A 15,349-nucleotide genomic window follows, 5' to 3' on the forward strand; every position below is an offset into this window, starting at 1 on the left:
GCTTGGTGGCATGCACTTACATCATGGCATCTGAACTCCGGAGTGAGGTTGGTACCACTTCTAACAATATAGAATATTAGAAGCAAAGAAAAGGTGCTCATTCTTCAGTTTTTCAAAAATACAGACATAGGAACTTTCAAAATGTACTTTATATTTTGCTAATATACTGGACTTTTCAGCATTCTCTTACCCCCCCCTTTTTACAATGTAGATATTTATTTTATTGTAATTGTGTTAATTTTTTTTCAATTCTGAAAAATTCTCAACCACTACATTTTCAAATCTTCTTTTTCTCCATTCCTTATATTCTTTTCTTTTGGCCATCTGTTCTCATACCTCCTACCTTAGTTTTCATATTTTCTCTTTTTTGTATGTTACCTTGGTGAATTCCTCAGTCCTAGTATCAGATTCTAATTCATTCTTCGTCCCTGCTTCTCACCTGGGCTTTATCTCAAATATTAAGATATTTCAAAATTTCAAAGAGTATATTTTTCAGTGCCAAGATTTCTGAAATTATTTCATTTTCATATTTGCCTGTTTTTATATTGTTTATATCTATTTTTGTTTTTTATGTTTCAATGTTTTTAGTGGATAAATATTTTTTTATATCAGGGTCAGTTGTTAAACTTTTTCTGTAAATGGCCAGATATTAAATACGTTTGGTCTTGTAGGCCACATGGTCCTAGTTGCAACAACATAGACTTAACTCTGCATTGTGAGAGCAGCCATAGAATATACGTAAGCAAATGGGTGTGGCTCAGTTCCAAGAAAAATTTACTTACAAAAACAGGTCACTGCAACCACTTAGGAAAACAGTCTGGCACTGCCTCAAAATATTAAACATAGAGCTGCCATATGACCCAGCAATTCCACTTCTAGGTATATACCCCAGAGAAATGAAAACCTATGTTAATACAAAAACTTGTACACGAATGTCCATAGCAGTGTTCTTCACAATATCCAAAAGGTGAAAGGACCCAAATGTCCATCAACTGATGAACAGATAAGCAAAATGTAGTGTGTGTAGACAGTGGAATATTATTTGTCAGTTAAAACAACAACAACGAAGTTCTGATACCTGCCATAATACACACAAACTTTGAAAACATTATGCTAAGTGAAGGAAGCCAGACACAAAAGACCACATATTCTATGATCCAATTATAGGAAATGTCCAGAATAGACATATCTATAGAGATAGAAATTTGATGAATTGTTACCTAGGGCCCAGGGAAGTGTAGGATGGGGAGTGCCTGCTAATAGGCGTGGGGTTTCTTTTTGAGGTGATGAAAATGTTCTCAACTAGCTTATGGTGACAGTCACACGATTATATAAATATACTAAAGACCACTGACCACACAATTTAAGCAGATGACCTTTGCATGTAAATTACATCTCAAGGAAGCTGTTAAGGAAGAGATGAAATGGGCAAACAGGTAAGGGGCCAGGAGGGCCACAGTCTGAGAATTCCTGCTCCATATTTTCAAGGATCCTAACATACTTATCAAAGTTATTCATAGTTTGTTCTCTTTCTAAAATTTTTTCTGGCTTAAATTCATCTTTTTGATTGTTGATTTTAAGGGCTATCTATTGGTTTTCCTCCAATGTTTGAAACTTCTAAACAGCAGCTAATCTTGAGTAGAAAGCATTTGTCTCGCTGCTTGTTCTCTTTGTCTGCCTACCCTTTTCTGTCTAATGGTATTATGGGCACCTCCACTCAGCTCTCCTGTTCCAAAGGAACTAGTTCGATGTCTTGGGCTTCCTGTCCCCATGGTGACATGTAGATATGATAGCTATTCAGTCTGCAAACTCTAGAGAACTGGGCCCAGGTACTTGATGAGATGCTTTGTCTGCCTTGTCCTTGGACTTGCGGAAGTCCTATAAGCCAAAGCGCAGGCTACTGTAGCAGGGCTTTTTCAGGCTCCCTTCATGCAGATGCTATGGCCCCAGTCCATCTGCCTTGGGTCAAATCTTTTAGGTCCTAATTCACCCCCACAGCAGCTGAGCCACCCCTGCATCCACTGGCTTACGGATGCAGAAAACATTGGGTCCATGGTTTTGGTCCAGTTCACTACTTTGTGTTCCTGCTCTATTTCTGAGCCACAGAGATGTTCACTTTAAAAAATATTTTCTCTTGTTATATCCTGCCTTTAACTCCTATGTAAGGGCTCCTATGGAGCAGGGCAGGGGGCAATCCACGAATTTACAGTGCCATCCTGACTGGACGCTTTTCAATGCAATGGAATTTTAGCAAAAAGATTCAAAAAGAGTATCAAATGCTCCTTGGTAGAGTAGACATGTTTTGATTTGTTTTGTTTTGTTTTTTCTTCTAGAAATCTTGAATTTGAAATAAGTGGAGCATATTCAAATGGAAGTGTGTTATAGTAGGTTGCAAATAAAATATAAAAGATTAGGCCAGCAGTCAGAGCTGAAAACATATTTTTGGGATTCACAGAAGTCAAGAAAACAATTATAGCCCCAATGATAATAACGTTCAAAGGGAGGGACGCCTGGGTGGCTCAGTTGGTTAAGCGGCTGCCTTCGGCTCAGGTCATGATCCTGGAGTCCCGGGATCGAGTCCTGCATCGGGCTCCCTGCTCAGCAGGGAGCCTGCTTCTCCCTCTCCCGCTACCCCCTCTTGTGCTCTCTCTCCCTCTCTCTCATTCTCTCAAATAAATAAAATCTTAAAAAAAAAAAGTTCAAAGGGATACCTACAAACAGATCAATGAGATAAATTCTCTAATTTTTACTTTTGATGATATAACAGATTCTTCTTCTTTTTAATGCTATATTTAGCTTACGGATCCGAACCTATAAGATTTTATGGTGCATTTATGATTATCAATTTATTCATTTATTATATTAACTATTAACAATAGTTAATTAATATTAACAAATATTAACTATGCTCCTGCTATCCACTGAGCACTCTACAAGGCCATGTGATACAGAGATGAATCATAAATGGTCCTTGCCCTCCAAGAATTCCTAATTTATTAACGAAATTAACCACATATACTGAAAGAAGTCACCACTTCATTCTAAGATAAGTGCCATAATGGCTGTAAGGACAAAGTGCCTCAAAGGCACAGATGAGGAAATGAGCAGTTTTTACCTGGTGTGGTTCTGTGAAGAGGCAACTGCAATTCAGAGAAGAGGTAGCATGTTGGGAACTTCCAGAATTTCTATAAAAGACTGAGTAGTACCTTGTTGGAAAGGGGAATTAACTTCTGCTTATCCAGCAAACCATTTTTACTTAGATTATGGGTTTATTTTGGACAGCTGTGGGGAGTGAATGAAGATTATGGAAAGGTAATAAACCCCATTCCACCTCTCTCTCGTCCACATTACTTACTAAACACATGGGTTTTATCAACTAATGATGAAGTGTTCACAGTAGAGGTCTCCTTAGATGAGCAAAGATGACGGGATCAGGTAATTTTAGGAAAGAGTAAATAAATACGTGGCAAGGTCAGAATGCAGGATAAATAGTAATGGACTTGGGGATGAAAAGATGGCCTGGGGGTGGGTGGACTGTAGGGACTCCTGTATTGTAGGCCAAAGAAACTGGATTTTTCTCAGGCAATGAGAGAGAACCTGAATGGCTGTAATGCTGGAGTGAGGGAATCCACTTTACATTGGTGAAATGTAGACATCTGAGAAAATGAGATGGAGAAGAAAAAGACTAGAACTAGTGACCACTCAGGAAAATACTGTAAGAGTCCAAGTGTGAAATAATGACTATTAGACCAAATTATCATGGCAATAGGGGAATTTGAAATATAATAATTTTTTTATTTGAAAAGCTACAATAGAACAATGCTCCTATTAATATTTCATGGCAAGAGGTTTCCCTCATTGAGAAACAAGTGCTGAAGCTTTTAGCATTATGTTTAATGCTTGAGGGCTATGTTTTTCAGATAATTAGAGTATTATTATCTACTATATCTATGATGGAGTATATCCAAAAGGTGATTTAGCCATGAGGAAGGATTAACTCATTAGGTTAGGCCCTTATGTTATCACTTTTGAAAACATGCAAACACTGGCACTTTTATATCATACAGAAAACAGAGGAAATCTTATCATTTGGGGAAAGAAACAAACCTTCTGTTTAAAAAAGAATACGTATTTTAGTAAAATGAATCCCAAGTTGAATAAAAGCACAGCTTTTATAAATTCTATGTCCCATGAAAAAGTAAGATTTCTACAGTGAATATTGCTTCTTTTATTGAAGAATCTAAGATTAATTATAACCTTAAATAATATTTCTGCCCACACAATGACTGCATGCTTAGATGGGAAAGAAGAGAGAAGAGCTGGCTAGTTACAGCTATCCTAACAAACTACCACAAACTAATATCAAAAAGTCCCTTCTCTTTACATCATGAGGAAAATCTTTTCAAAGATTTTCAAGGAAAATCTGTTCCCTGATCCACTTCAGGAACTAGAAGGCTCTTCATACATTAGAGGGTCTACTTTTCTTATCCTGTGATAGTATCTACTGAGCTGCTAATAATGTATTAGACACTATTCAAGGGACTTCATATATGGTATCTTGCTTAAACTTTGAAAAGCTCTTAAAATGTGAAAATTCCTCTCACACATTTGGCTTTAGAAAAGAGACTTCTTCATTGGCCCAAGAGGGATCCCCTAGCCCCAGCTCACAAGATTCTAATGTCCCCATCACTCACACCATTTTAGAGGGAATTTTCTCTATGTAGGTGTGTAGTTATTGTTCCTAGTTAAGAAAATTCCTAAGAGACTCTAATCTAACAACAACAACAACAAAGAATCAGCTCATAAAAACCTGTGTTAAGTATGATTCAAAGGGAAAAAATGAGCTGCAGTGAAAGCCAATTTGAGCTGGAAAGACTTGCACTCTTAAGTAACCAGACATGTGTAGCCAGTTATGAAGCTGTCCGATCACATATGTTTTTAAACATCTGTCAGCACAATCAGAACTCCACATGCAAACTATGGCACTCATGAGTGTTAGGGAAGGATGTCTGTGATGAAGTCTCTGAAGCTGAGAGAAACGAATAGATTTCACAGGCTGAACACAGGTTGTTACTGCTTCACTTGAAGAAAGCCTGGGGAAGCAGCTCCCAAGGCTGTGAGGCATTTACTTGAACATTAATATCTTAAGGACAAAACCGGAACTGGCAATAAAACCTATGGAGCCCTGAAGAAAGAGACATGTCAGGAAGTGCCAAGAAGCGGGAGAAATTAGGGAGCCATAGCTTAACTTAGGGCTTCAGAGCTTCAGAGCTGAAAGCTGAGTCTAACTTCTCTCCTTCCCTTCCTTCCCCTCCTCCCTCCCTCCCTTCCTTCCTTCTTTCTTTTTGTAAAAATTATTCAGTGACATTTTACCACCATTAAAAAGTTCCCATCTCCAAAGTACAAATAGGGTTCCTTCCAAACCTGCAGCATTCGTTCTTCCTCTGAAGACATCATCATATGCTTTCCACTGTGGCTTCACCTGGTAGGCATGGATGAACACCACAAACACCACCACAAGGCACATTAAAGGAACAAGGGCCGCCGTGAACAGAGCCGCATAGATGTTTGGGATGAAACATCTGGAAGAGAGAAGAGGCGATGCGATAACTCAGACAACTTCAATATAAACGTTTCTATATTTGGAATGTGTGACGTCATCACTTTATACTAGCGCTTTGCATTGAAATTTTGGCAAAAGCAAATTTTTGGTTTGCCAGATTGAAGCTTTGTTTGAGTAGAGGCTACACGATTAAATCTAACCCACTGCTTCACAAAGTCGGTTCCAATGGAACATGCACATCCTGATGTGCTCAGAAAACTTTAACAGAGGTTATGGCAAAATAAATTTGAGAAGTGCACATTCACTTTTCCAGCTCTATCTTGTTGGCCTACTAGACCAAGGTCCCAATGAGCACTGCATAAAAGGTGGCATTGTTTAAAGGCAAATTTGAGGATTCCTAGGGCTCATTCTGTTGTTTCCACAAGCTTGTTTTTTGAGTGAAAGACAGTTTTGTCATTTCTAAGTTATACGTCTTCTTTTTTATTTTTTTAAGATTTTATTTATTTGAGAGATAAAGAGTGAGAGAAGGAACAGGGTAAGGGGCAGAGGGAGAGGGAGAAGCAGACTCCCCGCTGAGCAGGGACCCCAACTCGGGGCTCGATCCCAGGACTCCGGGATCATGACCCAAGCTGAAGGCAAACGCCCAACTGACTGAGCCACCCAGGTACCCCTAAGTTATACATTTTCCCAAGAACCATTAATTCTCTTGAAAATGATGACAACTTTCCCTTTGGAAGTTCTATTACACAACTGTATCTATGATTACTGGAGTTTATTTAGATCAGTGAGGTCCAAAAGTAAACTCACATTATTTATTTTGGTAACACTGAAATTCAATGGAAAATGGTTTCAGCAGTGTAACTGGAGATTTTTACTCATTGGCCATAAAATCCTCTTGTTTTTTACATAAGAAATGTCAAAAATGTCAAAATGGAGGACTGTTAATAGGCTCTCAATATCTAAAACTGTGCTTCTGAAGTATTATAAAGAACACACCTCCTACAACTTATGACACTATAATATTTTTAATTACAAGAAATCTTAATAGTAGGGAGTGACTTCTTTCAAATATATTTTCCTGACTTTTCCATTTTTAATATCTATAAACCTAGATTACAATATAGCCGAAAATAATGGATTTCTGAAGAAAACTCAAGGAAAAAGTATAAACTATTTAGAAGGAAACCTCAAAATCCAAAATATAGGTAATCAGGAGAAACAGCCATTCCAGCAACTGGGAAAAACAGTGCCTCGATTTCATATTTAAAAAGAGATACATTATTAAAGACCTTACTCAGGTATTATTTCTAATTAACATGACCTGGTAAATGTATTCCTCAAGTAAACAAGACACATTTCAAGAGATATTTCAATACACATTCTGCATCTGCAAAGAGATGTCAGAATGATGAATATCCTGGCTTTTAGAATTTAATTTGGACAGCACAAAGCCTGAATCATTCCCTGTACACTCATCTGTATGCCAGGAGACCTGTATCTTCCAGGTAAAAGGCATATGATTAAATAAGACAGGCAAACATTAATGGCTTTGATCTTGAATATATTTCTGCACTAAAAATAGTAGTCACGTTGGCTACTCATTTTCTGCACACTGGCTTTAAACAATTGTTTACATCTGAATTATGGATTCACTGCCTGAGACTGGACAAAAGTTGCTTAGACCAACATGGACACTGACAAAGGAACTCACACGCAGGCTTCGGTGCTTTATTTTTACCTTGAAAAGTATCATCACAATTCAACTTCAGTCTGTAAAATGGGGTTACTGAATCTATTGTGACCTGCTTGGGGAGTAGTAAACATTTCGTACCGAGTGCTGTGACACAGGTTTGACCCGTCAACATCTACATTTCCCAGGGGCTGACCATGTTTGGTTCTCATGTCTCTATTTGAAGTGCTTTCCTAAAAACTTTCCTTTAGAAGATAACTTTCGAAAGCAGAACCCCAACCAATGGCACACTATCCTGGTTAAAAAAAATAAAAGAGGCAAAGTGAACCCCTAGGAAGTGAGAAGTGACCAGCGGCCCTTGGGAAGAGAAGGGAATCCTCTAAGTGCTACAGCTCTTAAAGATCTCCTTTGCAATTCTCCCTGCTTGTACGATGACTTGGTCATGCTGGCCCATTCTTTCAGAGAAGGTAAGGAAAATTATCCAATTCAGAGGTGACCCACTTTCTCCTGTTTCTTCAGAGCTGCACAAGTCATGGCCTCTCACAAGTACTGGGCTGCTGAGAGTGCCCAAAGTTTGTCCTCCACATGGTCAACTTGGGGCCAGATCATTGATGGGGAGGGGTTTGGCTCCACAGCCTGCCTGGTCCTGGCAGCAGCCACCTCCTGCCTTCTTGGCCACCTCAGCACTGCTGTCCCGCGCAGCCCTGCCCGCGCCCACTTCTGCGTGGCTGAGACTCCATGCCTGTCTTCCTCCAACAAAAAGCGATCTGCCTTACATATATATGTACTACCTCTCTTAGGGACGAGGGAGCCAGACAGCTCTTCTACACCACTATCAAATGAGGCAGCTGCAAATGAGACAGGGCTAAAAGGGTAACCCACCAGAGCAGATAGCAGTCAGGGCCCCCACACTCCCATGACCCCATCCATGGAAAGCAGGTGGAGAGGCTATGTCATTCCACATCCTCAAATTATATTTCATACAGGAACACCTTCTTTTAAATTCTCCTCATTTAACTTTTCCTTTAAAGCTAATAGGTATTACTTGAATTTTCTGATCAGTATTGTCTGAATGTTATTCCTACTGGTACAGAATAAAACTTCTGACATAGGTTTAAAAGTGCCCAAGATAAATGAAGTATATTCTATCCTTAAAAGAAAAAAACAAGGGGCGCCTGGGTGGCTCAGTCGTTAAGCGTCTGCCTTTGGCTCAGGTCATGATCCCGGGGTCCTGGGATCGAGCCCTGCATCAGGCTCCCTGCTCTGCAGGGAGCCTGCTTCTCCCTCTCCCTCTGCCCCTGCTTGTGTTCTCTCTCTCGCTGTGTCTCTCTGTCAAATAAATAGATAAAATCTTAAAAAAAAAAAAAAAAGAAAAAAAGAACAACAACGATGAAGACGACGACAACAACAAAAGATAACAAGCCTCACCAACCAGAATTTCTTTCAGTCCAATCGAATAAGATATATAGTACATCCAGGCAGTTTGAGGATTAGATCATTAGGAAATTGTGAATATCACGTTAGAAATGGTTTCTGAAAAAAAGGTTGGGAACAAATTCTCAGAAAAACTGAATGTAATGTAAGCATTGAGGAGACCGAGCACTCTGCACACACAAGGGCTGTGGCAGTTTTTGCTTCAAGAACAGATCTGGCAGTCACCAGAGAAATGAGACAAAGGCCTTGTGGATTTGCTTTCTTAAAAAAGGGTGAGGAAAATGTGTTCCTTGTAATTACCAGCTCACCCAGCTTCAAAGTATTCTGGTGACCCTTCTCTCTTTTGGTATTGAGTACTCCTGGATTCTCGCAATCCCATGACTAACTTTTGCTGTTCCCTTTTAAACTTTCATGGGTAAATTTCCTTTCTTATTATAACCCACGGACAATCTAATTTATTTCAAAATCTTGTCAGGACTTCATCCTTTTCTCTATTTTCGGCCAGATGAGACAAGAAGATGCTGTTTCATTATCTTCCATGTTCCCCCTTCCAGTCTACTGTTAGAGCATTCACAATGCTTTATGTCACTTTCTAATTTAGTAAGATTATTACCTCCCCTAGATAGCACTTTATACTTACTGAAGTGTTTTCACTTACATTACCTAAACTTGGCATTAAAAAAAAAAAAAATTATGTGGGTGGCATGGGGTATTTCAATTTCTTTTTCCCTGTATGAAGTCAGCATAAGAAGGAACTCAGAAGCAAAGGTATCCAAGAGAGATATAAGATCCACTTACAACTGCTGAAAATACTGGGAGGGATGCTGGGAACTCCTTGTATGTGAGATTGTGATCTGAGTCCATCTAAATTATATTTTAAAGAACAAGTCAACCCTGGTAAACTGGAGGACTTGAAGAAATCCAGGGTCACATCCGGATTACATAGCTTTCGAAAAAAGAACTAGCTAATGAAAAAATAATAGAGATGACCCTTGAGCAATGCAGGGGTTAGAGGTGCTCACCCCCCGTTCTAGTAAAAAATCCACATCTGGGGACGCCTGGCTGGCTCAATCAGTAGTGCCTGTGACTCTTAATGCCAAGGTCATGAGTTCAAGCCCCACTTTAGGTATGGAGCCTACTTAATTAAAAATTGTTTTAGAAAAAATCCACGTATAACTTTTGGCTCCTCCCAAATTTAACTACTGATAGCCTATTGGAAGCCTTACTGATAAACATAAATGGTTGATTAACATATTTTGTATGTGATATGTATTCTATACTCTACAGTTAGAATAAAGTAAGCTAGAGAAAAGAAAATGTTATTAAGAAAATCATAAGGAAAATACATTTACAGTATGTACTGTTATTTATTAAAAAAAAAAAGGCCGTATATAAGGGGACCCGCACATTTCAAACCGTGTGGTTCAAGGGTCAACTGTAAATGTTTGTTTCCAAGGTCTTCTTTGTAAGTACTTCTCCTCAATAAGACAAAGTTAACAGTTATGACTTCCAGGCCCATGTGCCAACCTCCCACAAGGTAAGTCTCCTTAGGATTTCTTGAATGAGGGGCGCCTGGGTGGCTTAGTCGTTAAGCGTCTGCCTTCGGCTCAGGTCATGATCCCAGGGTCCTGGGATCGAGTCCCGCATTGGGCTCCCTGCTCCACAGGAGGCCTGCTTCTCCCTCTCCCACTCCCCCTGCTTGTGTTACTTCTCTTGCTGTGTCTCTCTCTGTGAAATAAATAAATAAAATCTTTAAAAAAAAAAGAGAGATTTCTTGAATGATGGCACCTACGTCAACAGCTACATTTGTTGCTTCAACCAACTTTTTCTTTCTGGAAACCCCTGGTGATATGCTACTTTATCTGGGGATAAAGGAGATGGTCTATCAGTTTTATTCTCGAAATTAATGTATGATAAATCAAAAATTTTTCATTTATTGCAAATTGGTTTCTACTTTGTGTGGCAAGTACAGGGGCGCCTGGGTGGCGCAGTCAGTTAAGCATCCGACTCTTGGCTTCCGCTCAGGTCATGGTCTTAGGGTCGTAAGATAGAGCCTAGTGTTGGTGTCAGGCTCCAAGCTCGGCATGGAGTCTGCTTGAGATTCTCTCTCTCCCTCTCCCTCTTCCCCTCCCCCTGCTCATTCTCTCTCTCAAATAAATAAATAAATCTTAAAAAAGTACAATATATCTGTTTATTGGCCCTAGTTGAAGAATACAGATGTTATTCATTATGTAGATGCTTATCATTTATAAATAAAATCTAAGCCAATACTTGTGATTTCAATATTCCTTTCTGTGCATGTCCAATTTACTTTCTTTCCAAAGATGATATTATTATTTAACACATATTTCTTATTCACCTGTGAATGAATATATATACACATATTCACAGGCCCATGTGTATATGAATGTATTTGTGTATATGTATGTATTTCCTGTCTCATCCAACATGGTTAGAGGGATTTAGAGAAACACTTCAAGCACATTAATTTTTCCTACTGAATATATTTATGATGACATCAGAGAGATGAACTCACAACCCTGAGATCAAGACCTAAGCTGAGATCAAGAGTCCGATGCTTAACCCACTGAGCCACCCAGGTGCCTCTTGACTGAATTCTTAAATTGCATGTTCCTTGAAGTTTAAACTTTAAACAAAAACAATATTAAGATTAAATTGCAGGTAAGCCCTACAAAGTGAAACTGCACATTAGGGTAATGTATGGACTTAGAAAGGAAGGGGGAGGAACAAAGTATTTTCCTAGAGTGAATTAGCTGGATGATGAAAACTATCTTAAATATTACTGCTACTATTCCTAATTCTATCACCACTATGCATAGTACTGGCAGTGATCATTTATTATGTGTCAGGCATTTACTATATGCATTATCACACATAAACATCCCAACAACATCACCAGCCTCATTGTATATATGGAAAAATGACATCTAAATAACAGAAGGTCAAACTGCTAGCAGCATAAACAGGCTCATTTTTCCTCACTGCTACCCCTGGAATCCTAAAATTATTTCCACAATTCCAGACATATTAGTTAGTGGTAAACATGCCAGTGTCCTACTTGAGGACAGGAACTGTAATATTTTCTTTATATTCCTCCTTAAGAAATGTTTATTGCATAATTAGACCCTTAAAAAATGTTTATTGATGTAACTAATTTTTAGCACTTTTAAAAAATCGCTCAAAAAAAAAAAGTAGGCACAGAAAATCCTGCATTTCATGTGCGCCTAGTTCAATAATAACCCAAGTAACGTATGATATCTATCACATACTAGGTACAGTGTTGGATGTGGAAGAGCATATAAAGATGCCTGGGGATGGTGCTTCCCATCCAGAAGATTACATTTATAAGTGCACAGCACTTCGGAATCTAGTCTTCTACCCAAAGTATTGTTTTTTTCTCAGCATCAGCTGCAGCACGAACCAGGAGCTTGTTAAAAATGCAGAATCTCACACCCCCATGACAGAGCTCCTGAAACTGCATTTTAACAAGATCCCCAGGCGTTTCATGTGCGCATTGAAAGTTTGAGAAACACTCCTCTAGTGCATTTGTGGGACATAAAGTAGCTTAATGTAATTAACAAATTAATCTTTACAACTCTTTGGCATGGAAGCCAAGGGACTGTGGAATCCCCAGGAGAATCAGACCCAGAGAGTTCATAGCACATGGTGCTCACAGTAGCCTGAAGAACCAGACAGAAAGAAAAGTGGCAGGAAGCAAAAAAAAAAAAAAAAAAAAAAGCCTGGGATTAGCAACCTAAATTTTCTGATCATAGGGCAGGAGAGAGCTAGCAAATCACATGAGAATGGACACAACAGGTCTGCAGACAGGTAGAGTGAAAGGAGAAGGGCAGTGCTGGGGCTGTGGTGGGTGTGGATGGGAGGTAAATATTCAGTCCTGCTGCATCTGAAAAACCCATGAAGGAAGAGGTTTCTGTGAGTGTGAGTGCAACAGATACGCTCCTTGACCGCCCACGCTACTCAAGGTTTCCGGAAAAGGTGATCCCATGTGCCGTGTACCTCTATCCCCACACCCTGGCCACAGATGACTACCTTTGAGATAGATACTTGACCCAAAGACAGCCATTCTTCTGGCTTGCCCCTGACGAATAACTTGGTGCTTCTGCTGTAAAAGTGGAGCTGAGCCAATCAACTTTCTGCTCTTAAGAATCGGACATGGATAGTTGCCAGTTACTGGTGGGCACTAGAGCCGACATACATTCAAGGCAAACATTCATACTGCAGTAAATACATAAGGAATATACAGAAGAAATAGGTAGACAAAGGGAGGAGAGAAGGAAGGGTTGGAGGAGCATTCAGATACTCTCAACCTGAAGCAAGAGACTCTGTGGTCCCTGAAAGATGAAGCGCATGGTCTTGGTTTTCGGTATTCTAATTCCAGATTCTCTGAGGTACAACTATACCTCATTATCGGCTTTTGAAATTCCATGAGAATGCCTGAGACTGTCTATAACTCCACTCTCTTTACTTTTAGTAGCTTTTGTGGGTTTTTACGTGCAACTGTAATGGCCACAATTAAAACACAGCTAGTGAGTGAGTGATAGAGAAAGAGGGGGTGAGTGCACACTATTGTTTAAAGCAATGTTGCTCTTTTTTTTTTAAAAAAAAAGATTTATTTATTTGACAGAGAGAGAGAGACTGAGAGACACAAGCAGGGGGAGCAGTAGACAGAGGGAGAGGGTGAAGCAGGCTCCCTGCTGAGCAGACAGCCCGATGTGGGGCTTGATCCCAGGATCCTGGGACCTGAGCCGAAGGCTGATGCTTAACTGATTGAGCCACCAGGGGCCAAGCATGGTTGCTCCTGTAGATAAAGTAGAAGATCACTGCCACGTCTACCAGTTTTAGAGCTCATGCTACACCATGCTTCGTGTTGCTTTCTAACTTGGTACATTGACTACCTCCTTTGAAGAAGCCAAAGGACCAAAGAATAAGAATCAGTCTCACCTTTTCCTACTTAAAATGTATCTCTCTGCTTATATTACCTGAAAAGATTGAGCAAAGAACAACATGGACATCTCGGAGCAATACTGTTTCACATACTTCAAAAAGAGCAGATATTTAAACTCGTCAAGTATTAAACTAAAATTTCCAGTCAGATATATACACCCCAAAATAGCCTTTTATTATATATAATTAGCTCTTGCTGAATGAGACAGTTGCCCACATCCCTAGCTCATTAAAAAGGTAAAATATATTTATACATAAATTCCACAGATGAATAGTGGACTCCAAGTTATCAACAAAGGTTAGAGATGGTGAAAAACATTCTGAAAATCATGATTCTGCAAATGACCTTGTCTTTTTTCTTTTTCCAAGAAACTCAAGTCCGAGCAGTCTGTTCCCTGAACAACTTGGTGATACTGTTGAAATCTGCCTACTGGCCAGTGCTTGCTAACTTTGCTCCAGGTATTTTCCAGTGAATCAAGCCCTTTCAGAATTTAATCAGAATGAGGTCAGGCTGACTTGTTATTGTTTGCATGTACTAATGCTCTGTTCTCATAAAATTGTTTGGTACTGGAAAATGTCATTGTCCTAGCACATTTGAAGGTGTCCTGCCCTTACCTATTACTCACCAAGCCTCTGAATGGCTGGCTAAAAAGGTTTTTTTCTGACTAATCACATCCTTCTTGTATCTGAAGATAGTAAAATTGTAAGTTTTTCTACATTTATTAAAAAATAGATCTATAGAGGTGAACATGGGGATACAAGATTAATGTCCAAAAATTTTTTGTGTTTTTGTGCCCCCCAACCTCCATTTTACTTCATGCTTGCTCCGTGGACAGAGAGCCTTAGAGTGTAAGCTTTAGCAGGAAAGCAGCTTCAGGTGAGGCTGGTCCCTCACCACAGGCAGGAAGCAGTACTTTCCATCTTAGGTTAATATTGCAAATGCAGTTTTCAGTTTTTTGTGCTTTAAATCTGAGATTTCAATAAACTCAAAACAGTAATAGCTTAGAAGAGATTAGGGGTTGTGTGTCATGTTATCATAAGTATTACTTCCTTTTCCTGATGAAGACTTTGTAGGCCTTCATGTGTTCCTTCCCCAAATACTCTTACAAAACATCTATATATGTTTCATTAGAGCCCATGAAAAATATGAGAAAGGTAGAAATGTAGGCCTATGTTGGCAAGAGTGTAGCTACTCTAGCTACTCTAGCGATGATACAGATACTTTAAGGGTTAACAAATTCTGACAGCAATGGTGATGGTTTCTCCAAAAGGCAAAAATCACTTGGTAGAAGGCTAATCCAACTTTTATTTTATTTTTTAAAAAGATTTTATTTATTTATTTTAGAGAAGGAGAGAGAGTGGGGCTCAGTCATTAAGCATCTGCCTTCGGCTCGGGTCATGATCCCAGGGTCCTGGGATCGAGCTCTGCGTCGGGCTCCCTGCTCGGCGGGGAGTCTGCTTCTCCCTCTCCCACTCCCCCTGCTTGTGTTCCCGCTCTTGCTATCTTTCTCTCTGTCAAATAAATAAATAAAATCTTTAAAAAAAAAAAAAGAAAGGAGAGAGAGTGTGTGCGGGTACGAGAGTATGAGCACGGAGGTGGGGGGGCGTGCAGAGGGAGAGAGAGAAGCAGACTCCCCGCTGAGTGCAGACCCTGATCTCATGACCTGAGCGCAAAT

General features: G+C 39.6%; 1 protein-coding gene across 1 annotated transcript in view; it reads right to left on the bottom strand.

Annotated features, from left to right (window-relative positions):
- Positions 1 to 15,349, bottom strand: part of ADGRV1 (adhesion G protein-coupled receptor V1) — a 538,587-nt gene that overhangs the window by 87,278 nt on the left and 435,960 nt on the right. The window contains exon 85 of the mRNA XM_032403550.1: positions 5,425 to 5,582. Coding sequence (XP_032259441.1) covers positions 5,425 to 5,582 — 158 coding nt within the window. The remainder of the gene's footprint in view (positions 1 to 5,424; positions 5,583 to 15,349) is intronic.

This window comes from Phoca vitulina, unplaced genomic scaffold (genome assembly GCF_004348235.1).
Source record: "Phoca vitulina isolate PV1807 unplaced genomic scaffold, GSC_HSeal_1.0 scaffold6, whole genome shotgun sequence".
Lineage (NCBI taxonomy): Eukaryota > Metazoa > Chordata > Mammalia > Carnivora > Phocidae > Phoca > Phoca vitulina.